We start from the raw sequence: 21577 nt of genomic DNA, 5'->3' as shown, positions 1-21577 counted from the left end.
GACGCTGATGATGACCATCTGAATCCCAGCAGCAGGGAACAGTTACCATGGCTACCGAAAGCTGCACCCATTGGCGGCTGTGGCTCTGGGGACTGACTCAGCCGACCTCTCCAGCTCCCCTGCAGCCCTGGGAGTCTACGGTTACACTGAGCAAGCTGAGCCCGTGCCTGCTGCAAGAAAATAGCAAGTCCTGTGACATAGAAGGTTCGGGCATAGACAGCAAGGATTTCATCAGAAGTATCTCAGAGGTCACCTTGTCTTACTCATCAGAAGTGCTGAGTCATGGGGCTACTTTCTACCTCTGCTGCATTAACAAGCCGTGCCTTGATTCTGTTTTGGTACCTTTTAGACCCTCTACAAGATGAGTTCGCTACCACCACATTTAATCTTCCTTCCTTTTACAGCTCTGGCCAGTCATTTCGGTAGAGCTTCATTCCGTATTGTGACCACGAGAACAGCCCAGAAAAACTTGCGTCACCGGGCCCAGAGGGGTGTGCTCCATCAGACAGGACATGTGGATCACAAGCCTTCTAAGGACCAGCAGGAAGGAAGTCATTCGGAAAGGAGGCAGATGCTGGGCTGCAGCTTTGCTTTCCTCCTGCAAGTCCTCTGACTCCAGGAACATGGTTCGTCCTTCCTCCACAGAGGGGACGGGCTTCTCTTTAAAACCGGCCTGCCAGGAGCTGCCCACCTTTCCGAGTTAGGACAGAGCCGGCAAGTGGCTAATTTGACCCCTGCATTTTCCATACTCGGGGAGACCACGGGCCTGGCTGCGCACCTCCCGAGACCCAACCTCTGGACAGAGAAGCGTGTAGATTTCTGCAGGACCTGCCAGAGTGGGAGAGACGCGCAGAAGCCAGAGCGCGGCCGATGCTCGTGAGAAAAGCTGCAAGCCTTGCCTGACTCCTGATGCACGAAGCTTTCCGTTGAACAGCTGCTTGGAGATTTTTTAAAAACCTGCTTATATCAAGATTAAATCAAAGCCTTTATTAAACATTCCTCCTTCAAACAACCCGCATTTGAGCCAGTACCCCTCCCCGACTTGTGAACTGCGAGGGCGCTGTGTCCCGTTCCCCCGACAGGTTGCACAACACTGCAAAGCCACGCCAAGCCACAGAACCCCAGGCCGACCTCCACGGGCCATGTCCCTCTCAGGATCTAGGCAGAGGCTGGTAGCACGGGCTCCCAAAGCAGAGCTCAAGCTCGGGGGAGAGGAACCGGAGGTCTGGCCCCACCTGTTCCAGACCCAGCCATGCTCAGCTGGATGGTCCGCTCGTGGCTGCCACCTGGTGAGGCTCACACATGTGCTTTCTCGTCTCTTCTCCAAAGAAAAAGGTGAGAGATGGAGGAGGCAATTTTCAGTTGTGTGTGGGTTTGATTTAAGGCTTTGGCTGTGGTCTTTTGGAATATTAAAATACTTTCTGGGAACGCCATCTCCTAAGCTCCCCATCGGAACAAACGTATTTTCAAAAATGAAAACACTGAACAAAGAGGTGGAGCCCGGCCCGGAGTGCAGCCGATCAGGTCAGGATGGTGTCGTCCACCTGCTCTGCGGAGTCGGCCTGGCCGGCCAGCTTCTTCAGGGACCGGCGGTTGCACTCATTCAGCACCTCCAAACTGGCCACGTCGAGGATCTTGGAGAGGGCCTGTGGGGAGGATGGAAAGGAGGAGACGTTGTCAGAAAACTGGACTGCAGTTTTCTCCAAGCCAACGCAAAAACGAGTGTTAACCTCAGAACTAGCTATGGCAGAATCTGACAAAATAAAGGGAGTCCGACGGATCCCCGGAAGTCATGTGCTGAGAAGGGGTGGGGCGGGGCAGGGAGGGATTCTGGGGCTGGGGGCCATGGGACACTCTATGTCACAGGGAGCCGTGCTTGTTCGGTGGAGCATGCGACTCTTGATCTTGGGGTTGTAAGTTCAAGCCCCATGTCGGGTGTAGAAATTACTTAAAAAATTAAAAATTTAAAAAAAAAAAAAAAAGGTGCCTAGGGGTGGAGGAATGTGTGAGGGGGGCTCTGGGCTTCACCAGGCAGCCCCCCAGGATTGGCTTCATAGGTTTGGGTGCCATGTGACACTCTATTTGGAGAAAGGGCTCTGTTGCCAAAAGAAACCTGAACGCCACAGGAACAGAGGACTGCTTTTAGGCACCAGACCGGTCACCTGACCACAATCTGTCCCTCACACGCGGCATATGGGGTGGCAGAGCGGAGCCTGATCCTCGGGGATGCCACCCAGAAGGAGAGTCGCCCGCTGAGCGGCAGCCACAGGTGCCCACCTGGAACAGCTCTTCACCCTGCCGCATCTTCAGGAGGTTGACGATCGCCTGGTCGCTGTAGGCCCTCACGACGGTGTTTTTATCCTTGGTGTTGTCCAGAAGAGCCTTCAGGATGGGTTTGATGGCCTGGGGGTCCAGGGGAGGCAGCGGGTCCTTGTTTGCCCACCAGATCATCTTCTCGGCCACCAGCCTGATGTCACTGGATGGGTTCTGCAGACACTGTGAAGAGGACCAAGCACTTTTAGTCAGGCACATCCAGTCTGTTTCTCAAGGAAGCCCATATTTCTACCCTGACACTCCCTCTTCATCTGGAAACTGACCCCAGTGCTCCCTTCTGAGATCTGCCTTCCCCCTTGTGGGTGGGTGACAGACAGGCTGTGACATCTCTGCCCCTCACGTCGTCTCGTGCCACTCTCCCTTTTGGTCACTACTCCTGGCCCACATGGGCTTTCACTTCCTCAGATATACCTGCTCCTTCCTACCCTGGGGCCTCCACACTGGTTGGTCCCACTGCCTGGGACGTGCCTGCCCCTGGTCCTTGCATGGATGGCTCCTTCTCCTCCTTCAGGCCTCAACTCAGGTGTCTGCCCTCAAAGGTCTCTGCTGACAACCCTCCCTAAATTAGGGCCCTCCCCATCCCCACAGGCTTTCTGTGTATCTCAACTCCGCAGATCTTGTCTGCCCCATGCAATTCCACGCCGGGAGGGTCTGGCCCAGCCAGGCACATGGAGGATCCTAAGTCAACACCGAGGAAGAGCCGTGTGCAAGGTGATGCCATCACACAGACTCAATCTAGTGGGGACCCTGAGAACTTGCAGCGGGGCTCCCGGCTCTGCAGGAACCTCATCACTCAATCAAGGGCCACACACCAGCAGCATCGACATCACCCGGGAGGTGGTTACAAAGGCAGAGCCTCACACTTGGCCCCACCTCTTCAAATATAAATTCTGGTTCTAATTTGGGTGTACATTCATGTTTAAGAAGCACGCTTTAGGCCATGGGTGGCAAGGGCCCGCTGTCCGGCTCTTGGGTTTTCCTAATTGGAGCCCTGCAGCCACCACGATAACCATGCTAAGAGCCATGCCAGCGAAAAGGAAGCAGGGAAGAAAAGATCTACTAAGATTTGAACCCAGGTCCATCCCAAAGTTTACTAAATCCAGATGCCTAGGGGCACCTTGGTGGCTCAGTCATTAAGTATCTGCCTTTGGCTGGGGTCATGGTCCCAGGGTCCTGGGATCGTGCCCTATGGGATCCCAATGGGAAGCCTGCTTCTCCCTTTGTCTGCTGCTCCCCCTGCTTGTGTTCTCTCTCTGTCAAATAAATAAATAAATAAATAAGATCTTAAAAAAAAGAAAAAAGAATTAAAAAAACTAAATCCAGATGCCTAGAAAAAAACGCCTAAGAGAGTGGTTCTTAAAGGTCTTATGTGCAGAATACATACCTGTCAACACTTCAATATCAGAAAAAAAAAAGAATACAATTTTAAGAATGGCAAACGATGTCAATAAACACTCCAGCAAGTGAATGCGGGGCTGGCTAATAAGCACGTAAAAATTTTCTATAGGAGTGTCTGGGTGGCTCAGTCGGTTAAGCCTCCCACTCTTGGTTTCATCTCAGGTGATGATCTCAGGGTCATGAGATCGAGCCCCACATCAGACTCTGCACTCAAGTGTGGAGTTGGCTTGAGATTCTCTCCTTCCTCCTCTGGCCCTCCCCTCATACGCGTACTCTCTCTAAAAATAAATGAAATCTCAAAAAAAAATTTTGTTCTACATCATTACCCATAGACAAATGCAAATTAAATCATGATGTGACACCACAGCACATGTCTGAGAAAGGACAAAATTAAAACAAAGAAATGTTTTTAAAAATATATAAAAATAGTGGTTCTTAACTTGATTTGGGGTCACAGGTCTACTTGAGAATCTGACAGGAAGTCAGGCACTCTTCCAGAGAAAAAAGCACACAGGACCCCTCTGTGTTCCATTCCCACGGGTTCAGAGATCTCCCAGACACAGCCAGCCTGACAGCATATACTTCCAGGGTTCTCTGGTCATGGGTCCTTCTCACAGGCTGCCCCCACTCACCTTAATGAACAGGCTGGACAGTTTGGCGGGCAACTGTCCTCCTCCTGTCTCGATGTGATGCTTCATCAGGAAGCCCATGCCCCGAACCCCACTCACCGCAATGGGGATCTGTGGGGAGAGGAGAGAGGTGGCTGGGGTGGCATCCTGCCCTTTCCTAAGAACAGCAGGGACAGGCTCTGTCCCATCCCCAGGAATCTCCAGGACCCCGGCCCATCACACAAGCATCCCCCCCGCCCCCCACATACAACTTCACATCCAAGACTCTTCGACAGCTCTCTTGCAGACAGGCTGCTCTGGCTAGGAGGCAGACAAAGCCCGTGTCACAGCTTTCCAGGAGTGGGGTTCAGAGACCTTCTGACCTAGAAGGAACCTCTAGATGCTCCCACCCAAACTCCTCATTGTTTACAGGTGATGGAACTAAGGCCCAAGGAGATCAAGTGGTGGCCCAAGGGTACAGAAAGTTACTGACGGGGGCACCTGGGTGGCTCAGTGGGTTAAAGCCTCTGCCTTCGGCTCAGGTCATGATCCCAGGGTCCTGGGATCGAGCCCCATATCGGGCTCTCTGCTCAGCAGGGAGCCTGCTTCCTCCTCTCTCTCTGCCTGCCTCTCCCCCTACTTGTGATCTCTGCCTGTCAAATAAATAAACAAAATCTTTGAAAGCAAAACAATTTTTTAAGTATCAGTACTTTAAAAAAAAAAAAAAAAGTTACTGACGAAGGCAAAATTCAAACCCAGGCCTCTCACCATCCAGTCTGGGGTTGATCCATCCCCCCAACCCCACGCCCCCTGCACATCAACAAGGCTATAGCAGTGGAATTTAGGCGAGAGGAGGAGGAGGATGGGTCTGGTTGCCCCTAAGCCTTACCCTGTCTGCCACGGCATTGCCGAGGATCATGTCCTGAACTTCACCGCTATACCTGCCCGCACAGAGTCTGCCAGGAGCCACATTCACAGCCACGGACAGCGCCAGGCTCCGCCCGTGCCGAACCATCCAGTCGATGCCGGACACATCCGCTGAGTGGAAGGACACAACTGGATCGACCTGCACTTTACAGTGTGCCCCTACCACCCGTGAAGCCCCCAGGCCTCCCCCACCTGGGCCTGGAGGAAATCCCAGTCCACACTGCACCTGGGCCTCCCTGCCCAACGTGGAAAGTTAAGGAGAGATCTCTCTCAAGCTGCTTCGGACTCGCGGCTGTGTTCTCTGAGCAGAGACACAAGGCATTACAGCACCACTGGAAACTCCATTTTGCTTCAAGAGCTCAATTCCCCAGGAGAGGCTAGCTGCCAGGAGGTCCTTCAGGGGCGGGGGTGGGGTGGCGACAGGCCCTGCAGGAGGTCCCCGGTGCAGAGGAGACCTACCCAGCAGGCACTGCTGAAGAACAGCGTTGAGCTCCTCTTCAGTCAGAAAGGCACACAGCTCACCCAGGCAGCCGGCCGAGGAGATGCGCGTATTGTCCTGACGGGGCACAGAAGCGAGTGAAAGGCAGCGTCAGCAGCACCACCAGCTCCCAAGTCAGCGGGGCCGGCCACTCTGCCCAGGATGGAGGGCAGGGGAGGCGGCAGAACAAAGCGACTCGGGAGCTCTAAATCCCGTCCTCACTCCAGGCACTCGTGCTCCTGCCGCCAGGGCGGGACCACCACTCATGGCAGCCGCCTCTGGGTGTGGAGTGAACCGCCACACGCCCAGCACTCCGCTCAATTTTAGAAAACTCCAGTGTGTGTACATATGGTAACCACCAGCATAATAGCTGTAATAACCGTGTTTACATAGCAGCTTTCTTCTTAGAAAGTCGGAATGTTTTCCGGGCGTTCTCTCGAGTAGTCTCAACAGCCCTGGGAGGCAGGGAGGGGCACAGAGGGGGCGGCAGGCCCAGAGACCCTCTCTGAGCTCCTTTCCCCCCAGCGCTCCTTCCCTGCCAACCCTGTATGTCATCTTGTGTCCAGAGCGACACCCTGCTACCTCTCTACTATGCTGGCGCCCTAGAGCCACCTCTATTATTTCGGTTTGTCCTAGGAAGTCAGAATGAAGCCACTAATCAACCCAAGGAAGAGAAGTGAAAGCCGAGCATTTTCTGTCAAAATCAGAGCCAGATGCGGCCTGCTCCTTGCTGCTCCCTAGCCAGCAACCTACGGGAGAGTGAGGGAGCGGATTTTCAGTTATGTGCTACGTTATTAATAAGCGCCAACCTGATGTGCCTCCCCCAAAACCAACCAACCAGCCAATCAGGGCTAAGGGCCTGCTGAGAGGCCAGTGCCAGGTTGGCACCCTGGGTGGCCCCCGCTGATCCAGGGGAAGCTCTGAGAAGGGGGAGAATGGTATGAGCACAGTTTGGGCCTCTGAGCTCCAAGCAGAAGCCCAGGTGCCAAGCAAGACTAAAACTGGCTCTCTCTGACACCCACTCTCTCCAACAGGATCTATTTTAAGCTCCACTGTGGTGAAATGCAAATTGGCCTAAATACTAACTTTTGCTTACACTGGGCATGGCCCTGTAAAAATCCTGACAGACTGTGACCAAAGGAAGGCACAGTCTCCCATCTGCACCCCGAGAGAAGGCGGGGGCTCTAGTCAGAGAGCAGCAGCTGGGGATAGGGCCAGACTTCCAGAGCAGCGGTACGCCCAGCGGCGACAAGGGCTGGCCCCACGTGGGCACACAATGAAACGTGTGACCCGAAGGCCTCACTCCAGAGATTAGCCTCACAAATGTAAGTTAGGCTGCACAGCAGAGGGCCCACCACTGCCGGGTCAAAGAAGAAAGAGAAAATTCTTACCCACAGACCCAACCCACTACTGGACCTGCCTCAGTGCTGGGCAGCAAATGAGTACTTAACATACGCTTCCAGACTGGGGAAGAAAGGGCTGTGTGGATGGAACGAGACAGCACAGAAGTCAGAGGGCTTGGATTCTGGCTCTGGCCCCATCCATCACTAGGGTGCGGCCCCAGGTGAGTCTCGCCCTCTCCAACAGGGCTAACACCTCCCAGCCTGTCCCAGACCCTAAAAGCCAAATTCCTTAAGGGCCCTGACCATACCTGCTTCACCTCTGCGTGAAGACCCTTTGTCTCAGCCAGTATTTCCTGAACCAATAAATGAACCTCTTCATTTGACACGTGGGGAAATGAGAGGCAAAGATGGAAAGTAGCTTGTTGAAGATTAGACAGCAAGTTAATGAAAGGTCCTGCCTTTCCTTACTGTGAAAACCTTACCTTCCTTATCTGTGAATCAGAGCCAACACCGACACCACCTGCCCCGTCTCCACAACCGAATGCTTGGGAAACCATACAGAGTGATGGGCAAGTCGGGAATGATTATTACCACTGAGCAATTAGCAGCTAGACCTAGTTCTTCTAACACAAACCAGAGACACCAACCAAAGCAAAGACAAGGGGAACCAGCAGAGCCCACCAGCCCCGCCGCCCACCCGCAGCCGTACCTCGTCGTGTCCCAGCATGCTCAGCAGGAGCGAGACAATGTTCTTCCGAATGGCCACATCCACTTTGGCCCCTGCTCCCTGAATCACAAACCTCAGGGCCTGCAGCATGGTGTCCCTACAGAACCAATGCACCCAACTTAAACCCTGGCTCTCCTTCACCATTGCTCCCACCCACACATGCCAGTCCAGCCCCGGGAGGCTTGGACAGCGGCCGGGCCTCCTCACGGCCAAGCACTGCCCCAGTGGCCCCTCACCTGACACCCGGGTCTTCCATGACACGGATTCCATTCAGCAGCTCTGTGAAGAGGGGGTCCACCTTGATGTGGATGGAGATGAGCTTCCCCAGTGCGTCAGCAGCCTTCAGGCGCACCCCCCGGTTGGAGTCCTGCAGGGCTTTGGTAAACGTGGTCTGCAGCTGTGGCAGGAAGGGCTTCAAGGCAATCCCAACCTGTTTGAGAGACCCACGCAAGAAGCACAGCTGCGCTGGAGGCCAAGGCCACCAGGTGCTACAGGCACAAAGCAATCGTAAACCACCATGGATGGAACCAGCTCCCGCACGCAGGCTGGGAATAGACGTTCCAAAAGACAGGACAGCCAGTACGAACAGGTTCTGCTCAGTCCCATTTTCAGCATCTTTCACTGAACTGGGAGAAAGAGGAAGAGGACCACCAGCACGGCCACCACCTCCTCCAAGTGAGCCACTGGTTGGCTTAAAGGGAGACTAGTCCACGTGGACAAGTGACCTGAAACCTCCATCTCCCAATACATGGGGCCGGGGCGCCTGGGCAGCTCAGTCGGTTAAGTGACTGACTCTTGGTTTCAGCTCAGGTTGTGATCTCAAGGGTCATGAGACTGAGCCCTGCATCAGGCTCTGCACCTGGCACGGAGTCTGCTTGGGACTCTCTCCCTTTGGCACTCCCCCCATCTCTCTTTAAAATAAATAAATCTTAAAAAATAAAAGAGGGGCACCCGAGTGGCTCAGTCCATTAAGCGTCTGCCTTCGGCTCAGGTCATGATCTCGGGGTCCTGGGACTGAGCCCTCTATCAGGCTCCCCGCTCAGGGAGGAATCTGCTTGTCCCTCTCCCTTTGCCCCTCCCCCTGCTCATGCTCTCTCTCACTTGCTCTCTCTCAAATAAATAAACAATCTTAAAAAAAAAAAGGAAAGAAAGAAAGAGCCCGACAGGATGATGGCTGTCAGCCCTACTGAAATCCTATTCCAGTGCTAAGACGGGGCAATGAACTACATATATAAGCGCAGGTGCCATCTTCTGAGCAGTCGATACACGGGCCGAGCACTGACACAGAGCCCTCAGGACAATCTTATGAAACAAATGATCTCAGAAAGTCACCCCTCCCAAGACTGAAGATTTACTCATTGTTAAATGGGAAAATCAAAGCAGCTGTTTGGAAGTGTGGAAATACTGGGGTTGTAGGCTGTGGGCTGCTGGGAGGCACACTATGGAGTGAAGCCAGCAAATCAGAGGTAGGAACCATCTGGCCATGGACGACATCGACTCATGGCCTGAGGGACAAAGTCTGTGAGGAAAGGGCTCCATTTGTACACAGAGTTATAAAACACCACAGAAGAGAACAGCACGGGGTACCTGGGTGGCTCAGTTGGTTAAGCATCCGTGGTGATTTTGACTCAGGTCATGGGATCAAGCCCTGCATCAAGGCTCCGTGCTGACCATGGAGCCTGCTTGAGATTCACTCTACCCCTCCCCCTGCTTATGAGTGTGCTCTCTCTCTCAAATAAATAAAACCTTTTTTTTTTTAAGATTTTATTTATTTATTTGACAGACAGAGATCACAAGTAGGCAGAGAGGCAGGCAGAGAGAGAGGTGGAGGCAGGCTTCCTGCGGAGCAGAGAGCCCGATGCAGAGCTCGATCCCAGGACCCTGGGATCATGACCTGAGCCGAAGGCAGAGGCTTAACCCACTGAGCCACCTAGGCGCCCCTCAAATAAATAAAATCTTAAAAAAAAAAAAAAAAGCACAGAACACAGGTGAAAACTTAATTTTTTGAAAAAGACCCATCTTCGATAGAGTAAGGCTGATGCTCACAATGTCATGTTTTATCTGGAAAGTTGCTCCCCACACCTTCCCCTCAAAAGGGGTGGGGGGAGAGAAAACTACAAATTTTAAGCTTGCTTTTGTTTCCAAACCTCAAGTAAGAATTAAAAAAAAATTCTGGGGCACCTGGGGGGCTCAGTGGGTTAAGCCGCTGCCTTCGGCTCAGGTCATGATCTCAGGGTCCTGGGATCGAGTCCCGCATCGGGCTCTCTGCTCGGCAGGGAGCCTGCTTCCCTCTCTCTCTCTCTCTCTCTGCCTGCCTCTCTGTCTACTTATGATCTCTCTCTGTCAAATAAATAAATAAAATCTTTAAAAAAAAAAAAAAAAAAACAGCAAGGATGGGGTGCCTGGGTGGCTCAGTGGGTTAAAGCCTCTGCCTTCGGCTCAGGTCATGATCCCAGAGTCCTGGGATCGAGCCCCGCATCGGGCTCTCTGCTCAGCGGGGAGCCTGCTTCCTCCTCTCTCTCTGCCTGCCTCTCTGCCTACTTGTGATCTCTGTCAAATAAATAACTAAATAAAATCTTTAAAAAAAAAAAACAACAGCAAGGAGCACTAGTGCACAGCACTCAAGAGCTGTCAGGCAGCGAGCCCAATGGCTCGTCCTCTAGGCCTCACACTGCGCGGCGCTGTACGTGGCAGGCAGTGGCAGCACTCCCAGATCACAGGTAAGGAGACAGGTGAGGAGGTTCCTGGACTCTCCCAGGGTCATTCCGGCCACACAACTACTAAGTGGTGGACCTGGAATTGACCAGTGTGTAAAGTAAGTCTAGTACCCAGCATCTCAACTCCCTCTGCCATGCTGTTCCTCCGTCATGAGCTGTCACCTTGCGGCCACAAGACACCAACTGGCAGACAGATCTGTTCTCTAAGACCCAAACGGACTGAGAGATGAACGCATCAGTGGCTCACCTTGGCCAGCAAGAGGCTGAGTGTCTCGAGCAGGGCTGCCTTCACGTTCCAGCTGAACCGGTCCCCCAGGATGCGGATCAGAGGCCCAGTGATGCTGACCACGGAGGGCCTCAGGGCGTCAGCTGAGGTCAGGCGGATCACCAAACCTAAAGCTTTAGCTGCTTCCTCTTTCTGTTCCGGGCTGCCGGTCAGGACGCCCTCCCGCAACACTGGAAGGATGGAGGTTACCCCCTGACAAGAGAAGTGCATGCGAGAGTCAAATCTCAAAGTCACTGGGCTCAGGTGTCTCCTGTGCAAAGCAGGGCCCTCCTGTCAGGCATCCTCTCTGCGACTCCACGAGAGAGACTTGGTTCAGGTGCCACGGTCCCAGCATGAGAGAGGCTGGGGAATGGCCCGGACTAGGCAGTGATGAGAAGAGCAGAGCTCTGGCACACCCATCACACAAAGGTACATCTGCTGTCACCTCTGTGACTCACGTGCTCTGGCTGAGGTGGCCTCCCCAGTTTAAACTGAAGGCGGCACGGACGCCGTCCTCCTACGGCCACCATGGGGAAGAAACACGCTTCTGTGAAGGGGTCGAACAGCACCCGGCATCGAGGGTGCAGGCAGAGGAAGGCCATGTGCTACAGCCCCCTGCACGGGGCCCTGGCTTACCTTCTTCGGGAGGCAGAAGCCTGGCACATGCTCCCCTTTGCTCTCGTTCCCTATGAGGCGGATTTCTTTGTGCAGTTCTTCAATTAGTGCCAGCTGGTTGCCAGCATCGAGTTTCTGTGGGAAGCCAGGAAAGAGCAGAGAGGATGTCCGGGCTCTAAGTACAGCCCTCCCAAGACAGCTTCAGAATGATACCGCAGGGCGAGGGGCGTGGGTGGGAGTGTAAGAAAGTCTGGCCACGCATGGCCAACGCTGCGGCTGCCTAACAGGTACGTCGTGGGCTATTTTAAGGGTCTAGTCTTCCGGGCGTCTGGACTGGTCTATACGCAAAAGCCGGCTCTGCAGTCTGCAGCCCCCTCACCTTGGTGATGGCATTCAGGGCATCCCAGCTCTCCTCCAGAACCACCGGACTGGAGTCGTTGAAGAGGCGGATCAGGCCGGAGACCAGGCTCCGCAGGTGGCTGGTGTAGTCAGCCTTCGAGCGCGAACAATAAATGTTGAGGATGATGGCAGCGGCCTGCCTCATGCCCACCTCGGGGCTTCGGGTGGCTTCCAGCAGATCCTCAATGATGATCCGGTGCCCAGTGTCATCCTCTACGGAGAGGATCACGGCCTGACAGTTGGCCATCTCCTGAAACCACAGGGGACGCCCAGGCTGAGCACAGCTCCTCTGGGGCAGGCCAGGATGGCTGGAAGAAGGCTGCCAAGGGTCAACGTGCAACTCACCAGCTGCTCGTCCGGAGTCCCGAGCTTCTCCTTCAGGGCCAACATGACCGCCGGGAGGATCACTCCGAGGTGACGGGTCAAGGCATCGCCAGCCACAGACGAAAGGAAAGCCAGCACGCGGGTGTTGACAGGTGGAGTCGTCAGCTGCGGAATGATGAACGTCAGTTCAGTGACCGCTGCCCCGTGCTGGCGGCTGCGCCAGGCTCCGGGAGATCCTATCGCTGCTGTTCCAAGCACAGCGTCTGCTCTGGGGCCCCCTGCTCCCACACCGGCCTCCCCTAGCTCGGAAAAGGTCTCCGGAGCAGGCTGAGGAATGATCACGTGGCTGAGGTTCCTGGGCCAGAGGGGGCTGGTCACAGGGGGGATTTACCTTGGGCACGAGGTAAGGGAGCACCACACGACTCTTGATGGCCATAACCTGCTTCAGACCATCCAGGGCAAATTCTGACACTTCCTCATCATCCTGCAGGAGGGCATCGGGGGCAACGCTGAGCAGCCGGCTCCCGGCCCCACCTCGACTGTCTAGACCAACCACCGCCAACCTGCTTCACCACTTTCCTCCCTCCCTTCCCAGTGCACCCACACTTACTGACTGTCGGAGAAGCACAGAGCCAAATCTGAGCCTGCCGCACCCACTCCCTCGGGGGCCCATACTGCGGCTGCTTTGGCAGAGTGAGCCCCCCGCGTTTTGCTTCCACAAAGACAGTAAAAGCCAAACTGGTAGGTGCGTGGCAGATCCACTCACCAGCTGCTTCAGTAAAAACGGGAGAATGTCCTCCAGAGCCTGGTGGCCGATGGTGGAGTGCAGCTGCTCGAAGGTCTTGGCCGCGGCCTCTCTGACCTCCTCCAGCGGGTCACACAGAGCCTTCCTCGCCGTGGGTACGAGGGACTCGGAGAAGTACAGCACCTGCAACAGCACCCGCGCCGTGTATCTGAGGCAGCAGAAGCAGCGAAGGGACGGAAGCCAGCGAAGTGGGGGGTGGACGAGGACTCCCGGCCCAGCCAGGCCACCACCAAGCCCCTTGGCTTGACTTTTAACTTAGCGACTCTGTGAAAATGAGCAAGTATCAAACAGCAGAGAGGATATGCAGCCTATAACTGAGGAGCCTGATTTTTTAGGTGAGTTCTCCGGATACTCTCCATCTCCCACAGGAGCTCCTTCCCACGGCAAGGCTCTGCATGGCGTGACCCCTCTCCCCCAGTTCCCTCCGCTCATCCTCTTGGAAAACTCCAAGTGTTTCATGACTCAAAACAGTCGTTCCTCAGTGACATCTTAGGGGTTACCTCAGGGCTAATGACAGCTCTGCTCCCTTTGGAACTAGTCCTCCCCCCCACCCACTGGAGGCAAAGCCCATTACGAATCAGGACCGATTACGTATCAGTCTCACTGGCAGCAAGGTCTCAGCCTTTGGGGGGACTCAGTAACTATTCAGTGAATCACAGCTCTAGCTGGGGACTTTTGTATTTTTTGCCAAAAGCAAACATAAACCCCCAAATGTAATACTTATACTGATACATGCTGATTCCGGGGGAAGTCGCCAGGAACTCAGAGGAGGATGCTCACTCAGGCTAAGCAACTGGCCATGTGCTTACAATTTTGACCGGTCAACCACTTCCCGGCTTCTATGCCAACTGAGAGCCCTACGCCTGCCCCATCATTTCCCAGGGGTGTTCCGAGGATCCCCTTCAGAAGTAAGTTCAGGGCAAGGATCGCCAGCCCCCTGAACGTGGCTGCTGTGGGACAGTATCACTGCTGGAAATGATGTACTTCCACCCACCAGGTACTTACACTCATCTGCTCCACTCCTCATAAGAGTGCGGGCAGTCCTCCCGCTCCTACAGCCCCAGCACAAGCACGCATGCACAGCCTCCCTTCCTTGCCAAGGACACTATACATTTTAATTGAACTTTAGCAGTGACACAAAAGGGATTAATCGGGAGTGGCCTCAGGAGCAGTGAGAAAAAGATCATCTCCAATTTCCACAGGCCACGCAAGGCCTCCACATTGCTTCATTCTTGTCTGGGAAACCGACAAGGAAACTCCAGTCCAGCCCTGCCGCCAGCAACACCCTCCAGAGTGAGGCCTGCAGCATGTCCCCGAGGATGAAGTGTCCCTAGCTTCTCCCCTAACCTGCCCCCAGCCTTGTACGTCAGGTCACTTCTGGGGCCCTTAGAAAACACTCACAGCGTCCCGGCTGGTGGACTTCATGATCTCGCTCAGCCCAATGCACACGCCCTGCCTCTCGTCGCTCTTCTGAGACCTCAGGCCTTCCTCCAGGATGGGGATGATCTCGGGCAGGATTTTCTCCCCTAACTTCCGGACGAGGTCGCCCAATGTCCTTGCTGCAATCTGTCAGCAGAGATCAAGCCGGGATATCAATGCTGGGCAAACCCCAGGGTACCTGGAAGGCAGCTCCAGAGTGAGGGTCCTGGAACCTCCTGCACTTGATCCAAGTCACTGACTGAACTTCCCCAAATGCTCTTAGCCCTTAAGAGCCACCCGGGGGCTTGTAAAACACACAAAAATACAATTACTTCTTTGTGTCACACACACCTAGGCAATCTAAATCAAGAGCTAGCACCTTATATATGAACAGGAAACTCATCATAGGATGCCTGGACAGGAGCCAGTTTCCCTGAATTGATAACCAGAGCCTAGAAGTCACTTAACCTGGCACTGTTGCCCAAGGGGAGCTGAATTGGGCACAAATGCTTTTAAGGAAAAAGAAAAAAACCCACCTTCCCTGAGGCTTCATGCAAACCCTTCTTTAGAGCCAAATATGCAGTTTGCTTGCCAGGGACGGGGGTTGGGAGCGGGCCAAAGGGGACTGGCAGAAGCAATCATGAGTCCAGGCTGGGCCCATCATCCCAACCATGGAACCGCCTGGCCTTCCAGACCCAGCAGCCCCCACCTAGCCTCTACTGCTGGCTTCATCCTGCCCGTGCATCTAAAGCCCTCTTTCCCTAGTGTGGAATAGGCTTTCATCACTACCTCGCCCGGTTAGTGCTGACCCATCTTCTGACCTCAAGCATCATTTCTTCTGAGAGGCTTCCCCTGCCCCTCCCAGCCGGTCAAAGGCCCATTACCTGCATCTGCGGGGCCCATGCAGCATTTTTTTTTTTTTAAGATTTTATTTATTTATTTGACAGAGATCACAAGTAGGCAGAGAGGCAGGCAGAGAGAGAGGTGGAGGCAGGCTCCCTGCGGGGCAGAGAGCCCGACTCGGGGCTCGATCCCAGGACCCTGGGATCATGACCTGAGCTGATGGCAGAGGCTTAACCCACTGAGCCACCCAGGCACCCCGCCCATGCAGCATTTACTACAGCTGCGTTTACATCTGCTTGTGTGCTGGATGATCTGATAAACACCCATCTCCTCTACCAGAGTGTAGCTCACGAGGATGAGGGTAAGGCTGCCTTTCTTCCCCATTATATCCCCAGGTTTTAGGCCCTACTTAGCACATAGTAGATGCTTAATAAATCTTTGTTGTGGGAAAATTAATAAAAGAAAACCTCCTTTAGAATGGAGTCAGGAGGGGTGTCAGGGTGGTGCAGTCTGTTAGGCATCTGACTCTTGGTTTTGGCTCAGGTGCTGATCTCAGGGTCGTGAGATGGAGCCCCCAGCTGGCTCCGCACTGAGTGCAAAGTCTGCTGAAGTTTCTCTCTCCGCCTCCCTCTGCTCCTCCCCGCATGCGCTTGTGTATGTGCACTCTCTCTCAAATAAATAAATAAAACTTAACCAAAAAAAACCAAAACAAAAAACAAACATATATACATATATATATATAAAAAAATAAAAGGGAATCAGGAGGCCGGAACAGGGCACTCCCACACCCTACCACTCTTCATCAACTGCAGACTCAAGAGGAAAAGATGAACCTTGCGGATGGAACAGGAAGAAACATATTTTACTGGCCCAGCAGGATGAAGGAAGATTTTCTCCTGCCCCAGCAACAGCCCAGCCAATGACAGACCATCACAACTCAGTCACTGAACAGCCACTATACTTCAAACTCCCAATTACCTCCAACAGACTTTTTGTTTACAACAGTCCTCCTGAAGGCCCCCTTCCCTCTATAAAAGAATGTTCCACTCCTTTGTTCCCCGCAGTTGCCTATAATTTTGTCGTGGCTTACATGTCCCAGCCTGCAATTCTCTGCTATTCCTGAATAAATCCACCTTGCAGGCAAAATATCTGATTGTTTTCTTTCTAAGAATAACCACTGAATGACTATGTAAATAAATAAATATTCTCCTCTTAGACAGGGGGCCCTACGCATCCTCGCCTCTGATGCTGGGTCAGAAGCAAGGTCCAGAAACTTACGGTTCTCTTATCTGCACATGTGCTGGCCAAGAAACCCAGCAGCAGCCCAAAGAGAGTAGGCAGGATCTCACGCAAGGTGCGGGGGGTATTAGAGACCACAATCTTCCAGACATGCAAGGATGCCTGCCGCACAACCAGCTGGGTGTCTGAGCGGCCCATGTACAGCCCTGCCAACACTCGGTTCCGCCGGTCTACGCCCAGGGCAGTGATGATAGCCTGCAGCAGGGGAAAGAAGGGAGAACACGGAGTGGTGAAGCCTCCACAGCATGAGTGCCGGGGCACATGCCTCCCAGCAGCAAGGACAGAAAACCAACTCAAGGCACGCACCTTATTGGACTGCGCAGTTCCAAAGTTATCATCTTCAGAGGCGGTTTCTGTGGTCATCTTCCCAGTGACCCCGGAGATGTGGAACAGGAGATCCCCAAGCAGCTGAACAGAGCTGAACCTGAGGAGGATGCCAAAAACAGAGTCACAAAGCTGCAAGGGGCGGCCTTGGGGCCCAAGCGAGCACTGGGCACGAAAGACGCTGGAAGGAAGTGTACCGGAGATATTCACGGTGGTTATTGTGGAATGAGTAAAGGTACAGGTGGTCTTCATTTCCTCACACTGCCCCCCGTTACCTTGTTCTCAAGTTTCCTATTAATGAACATGTATTATTTTAGTAATGGGAAAAATCAACATTTAAAAAAAAACATATATGAACATTTCTATAAGGAAGAAGAGGGAGAGTACGGAAAGAAGCATTAACAGGGAACCAAGACTGCTGACCATCAGAACTGGACACATAAAGAGAGGCCTAGAAGGACAAAGTTTATTTCTCTTCAAATTACTTCAGGTTTCTTATTTTTAATGACTGTAAAAATCAAAGTTCTATTCAAAGCAAAGGTTGGAAAAACAGAGAAAAACACAAAGAAAGTGAGTGTAAACGATCAGCCCAACTCCCAAGACCAAGGCAGCCTCCCTGATACTCTGGTGACACTCCGCACACACGTCCATCAACAGGCACACACGCACTCCCACCCGATGTGGGAAGCGGGCCCGAACCATTCCGTCAGCACCGGGTGAAGCACTTTCCGTGTCAGCTAATGTAGTCCACTCACGCCATTTTCTGTAATGGCTGAATAAAACCTCACCATAGGGACAGGCTGGCTTTTTTAAAAATCAACTTCCGATTTTTTGAATGATGACATACACTGCAACAAACATCCTCGACATGTCTTTTTAATTAAGTGCTTGACCAAATTTGTCCTTGGAATCAATGCCCAGAAGTCGAATTTCCAGATTAAAAAACATTCATGTTTAAAATTCTAATATAAACTAAAGGACTGCATAAAGCGAACTTTTCAAGAGAATCAGGACAGACACTGCTACGCAAAGGTTAAGAGCATGGAGAGACTTCTTGGCCACATTCTACTTCTCATTTCTCAGAGTTCCCCAAACGCAAAGCCACTGGGTCTTTCCACCCCAAGTTCTCACCTTATTCTCCAGAGATCATCGAAGAGGCCTTGCTCCAGCTGGGGCAGCAGCAGGGCAATGGCCGTCTCGGCGTACATGGAGATGACCCGCTGGCCCGCACGCAGGGCAGTGTCACGCACAAACTCGTTCTCATCAGCGAGAGCCTGCACACAGAGGCTGGGTCACCCAGGGCTGCTGTCCCAAGGCACCAGACCCAAAGGAAATGGGACCCCCTAAACAGCAGGATGAGGATTCTTGCCACCCAGTCCCCGCTGGCAGAGAGCCCTGCCTCCAAGGACAGCACGTGCATCCTCCCCCACTCCCTAATGCTACCCTCAGCCTGGTCTCTGGTGCTTACTTTGAGGACACAGGGGATGATGGGCCCCACGTAAGGAGTGAACTTGTCCCCGAAGGTGATGGGCAGGTAGTTGAACATCATAATATAGCCGTCTCGGACGTGGGGTGCAATGTCCACTTTGCTGGCTGTAGCCACGATTTCTGGCATCAGCTTCTCCAACTTCTCCACTCCCAAGCCAGCCATGACCTCGGCCAACCCTGCAACAAAAGGATAGAATGAACCCCCTGGATCTGAGGGCCCATAGACAGCATTCCTGGTCTGGCCCCTGGGCCTGCTGGGTCCTCACCTTGCGCAGCCCCGGAGCGATCCACGGAGCTCTGCTCATAGGTCAGCGTCTCCATCAGCCACGGCAGCAAGTCCTCAAAGCACGACTCCCCCATGCCCTTCACCATGGCCCCTAGGGCCTTTGCAGACACTGTCCGCACCTGTCAGGGAACCGAGAGCCAGGATGGGAGGAGTGGCAGCATCTCAAAACTAGATGCTCACGCGGAAGCAGGGAGAGGACCCTAGGGTTTCCTTCCCTCTCCTGGACAGACACAAAAGCATCTTATAAGGAATTCTCAGGAACCAATCTTCTGAGGCATGTACTAAAATAATGAGTTCCTGCCCCCTTTCTCTTCCCAGGCTCACCTCAGGTACAGGGTCCAGAAGAGAGGCTTTCAGGCCAGGCGTCACGCTTGGCAGGTAAGGAGCCAAGTCCTGCAACAACACAAAAGGTGACTTGGGTGGAGGCCCAGCTCCTGCTTCCTCCGGACTGGTTCTGCCATGGACCCTGACCTCACTGTTCTGCTGACAAGGAGAGCTCAGCAGGGCTGCTCACAGAGCCAGCAGGGAAGGGCACCTGGCCAGGAACCCCCATGACTGGCTCCCTGGAGACCGCAGGTGACTGCTGGGAAACCTACAAGGGCCTAGAGGCCCACCCTCAGGTGGGTCCTCAACGGGTCCAAAGAACCCCCGGCTAGAGTTCAATGCTCTTCCTCCTCTTGCCCTTGTCCCAGGACCAAGGCCTGTCCAGCCTCTGGAATCTAGGAAATTATTTCTGGTTATTTCCTTTCAGAACAATGTTATCATCTTCCCATTCTTCACTCTAAAAGGTTTATTATGTCTCTTAGGATAGCATTCAGCTTTAAGACACAGTTTTAAATATAGAAAAAGCCTTATGTTCACTGCAGCATCATTTAAAATAGCAGAAAACCTTGGACAGTATAGGACCGATAACAGGATTATATAAGCTATGGTACATAAACTTGTTGGAATATGAAAGAACTATTAAACACCAGTTTTGTGAACAGCTCACTGTAACTTAAAAATAAGCTGATGTTCAGGAATATAATTTCATAAATGCAATAAAAAACATTAGCAATAATTAACTGTTTTAATGTTGGAGGACGGTGGATAAGATTAGCTGTTCCACCAATTGTCCCATTTCCTAAATTCTTGAGGATTGACATGATCTGCCTGCAAGCAAAGCATGGCTGTGGGAGACCATGAGCTTGCACATGCAAGCCCCGGGGAGTACTTAAACAAAGTAAATCTCCCAAACGTGGCTAATTTCCTCTAATTTGTAGGCTTACAGAAGCAAATGCTTGTGACAAGAGAACTACAAGCAGTCAAAACAGCAGCCACAATGCCAAGACAGGGCAAGGCGGAGCCTTTCCTCCCCTCAGTCTGTGAGAGGGCCCAGGCAGGGCCACATCAGGGGGCTGAGCTAATAGGAACTTGAACCACTGTGCTCTGCAAGATGCCGGGAAAGCCTAGATCTCTACTCTCCACCCCAAACTGGTCTTCTTCCCCTAAACATAAGCAGGGATCAAAACCCCCAGCCATCCTGTGTCTACTGTGTGCAGGACTCTATGCCCTACACCAGGATCTACTGGTCTGTCCTACACCAGCCCCAGTTGGGCTGCTACCTTCTGGTCTGTCAGGGAGTACATGTTGCCAATAATCTGGGCTGCCATCTTCCGCGTGTCCGTGGAACGGTCCTGGAAGGCTCTCTGAACAATGGGCATGATGAGGGCCAGGGACGGAGCATCAATGAAGTGGACAAACTTGGTATCCAGCAGGGTCTGCAAGCACTTCTGGGTCTTCCTGGAGGGGTCCGTCAGGGCGTCCAGCAGGACTGGGGCAATGGCTGCGTGTCCAAACAAGAAAAAGGCTAGTTCACACGAGTCTCAGGCATGGCAAAGCCTCTGGGTCCCCTGAGAACTACAAAGGGACACAAGAAAAGGGGGGTCCAGGGAGACTCTCCTCGGAGCCCACAAGTCACCGGCTATGGAAACCAGCCTGCTTGCGAAGAGCATTCGTTGCTCCACGAGGAAGAAGGTGGCAGCCACCACCCCTCTGCACGGCACAGCCTGACCCAGCAGGACAACAGGGGGCGGCCTTCCATGGGCACTGAGGGGCAGCCGCACGGCTGAGCATCCGTGGGAGCACTGCTTGGGCCCTGTCTGCCTCCTTATTGAAGCGGCAGCCCAGGGTGGTTTTGCAAAACAACTGCCGTGAGACATCCAAGGCCACCGAGTCGGTGGTGAAGCAGGCCATGCTCCGAGCAGTTCAGCCCCGACAGAGCAAGCTCTCTGCATCAGCTCCTTCAGCCCAGCAAGAGGACTGACAGGAGAAACACCGGGCTTCTCTCTTCCACAAGCCCAGGGAGTTCAACCACTCGAAAGATCCGTGCTGCTCACCAATTTAAAATCGAAACAAAAAGCAAACCAAAAAACAAAAACTAATAACCCAAGTAAAAAAATGGGACAGAAGATTTTGACAGTTCTCCAAAGAAGATGTGCAAATGGCCAGTAAGCCCACGAGAAGACTTTAAACATCGTTAGTCATTAGGGAAATGCAAACCGGAACGACAAGGAGATGCCACTTCACACCGACGGAGGGGCTGTAACCCAAAAGACAGACAGGAACAGTGTCAGCAGCGGGAACTCTCACACGCTGCTGCTGGGAATGCCAAATGATCCAGTCGCTTTGGCAAAGAGTCCAGCAGTGCCTCAGAAAGAGTTACCGTACCATGACCCAGCAATTTCCTTTCCCAGGGATCTAACCAGGACACCTGAACACGCCTACAAAGAAAACCACCTTGTACACAAATGTGCAGAGTAGCATTATTCTGAACAGCCAGTATGCAGAAGCGGCCCAAACGTTCATCAACAGATGACCTGGCAAACAAAATGTAGTCTATCCATACGATGGATTATTGGGCCATAAAAAACAACAGAGCACACTGACCCATGCTACAGTATGAACCTTGAGAGCATGAAGCTAGCCACAAATGATCC

General features: G+C 53.1%; 1 protein-coding gene across 1 annotated transcript in view; it reads right to left on the bottom strand.

Moving 5' to 3' along the window:
- Window positions 1-966: 966 nt before the first annotated feature.
- The window catches only part of GCN1 (GCN1 activator of EIF2AK4), a 60147-nt gene continuing 39536 nt past the window's right edge, over window positions 967-21577 (bottom strand). The window contains exons 38-58 of the mRNA XM_032876165.1: window positions 20204-20424; window positions 18924-18992; window positions 18580-18718; window positions 18294-18490; window positions 17957-18099; window positions 16808-16925; window positions 16481-16696; window positions 14342-14506; window positions 12902-13063; window positions 12527-12619; window positions 12157-12300; window positions 11792-12061; window positions 11434-11547; window positions 10780-11010; window positions 8052-8245; window positions 7798-7912; window positions 5727-5823; window positions 5230-5378; window positions 4365-4472; window positions 2278-2496; window positions 967-1646 (exon numbers count right to left, since the gene is read on the bottom strand). Of these exons, the coding sequence (XP_032732056.1) occupies window positions 1521-1646; window positions 2278-2496; window positions 4365-4472; window positions 5230-5378; window positions 5727-5823; window positions 7798-7912; window positions 8052-8245; window positions 10780-11010; window positions 11434-11547; window positions 11792-12061; window positions 12157-12300; window positions 12527-12619; window positions 12902-13063; window positions 14342-14506; window positions 16481-16696; window positions 16808-16925; window positions 17957-18099; window positions 18294-18490; window positions 18580-18718; window positions 18924-18992; window positions 20204-20424 (3290 nt within the window). The 3' untranslated portion in view covers window positions 967-1520. The remainder of the gene's footprint in view (window positions 1647-2277; window positions 2497-4364; window positions 4473-5229; window positions 5379-5726; window positions 5824-7797; window positions 7913-8051; window positions 8246-10779; window positions 11011-11433; window positions 11548-11791; window positions 12062-12156; window positions 12301-12526; window positions 12620-12901; window positions 13064-14341; window positions 14507-16480; window positions 16697-16807; window positions 16926-17956; window positions 18100-18293; window positions 18491-18579; window positions 18719-18923; window positions 18993-20203; window positions 20425-21577) is intronic.

Source organism: Lontra canadensis, unplaced genomic scaffold, assembly GCF_010015895.1.
Source record: "Lontra canadensis isolate GAN:19392208 unplaced genomic scaffold, GSC_riverotter_1.0 scaffold58, whole genome shotgun sequence".
NCBI lineage: Eukaryota > Metazoa > Chordata > Mammalia > Carnivora > Mustelidae > Lontra > Lontra canadensis.
This window is presented reverse-complemented; position numbering and strand designations above follow the sequence as displayed.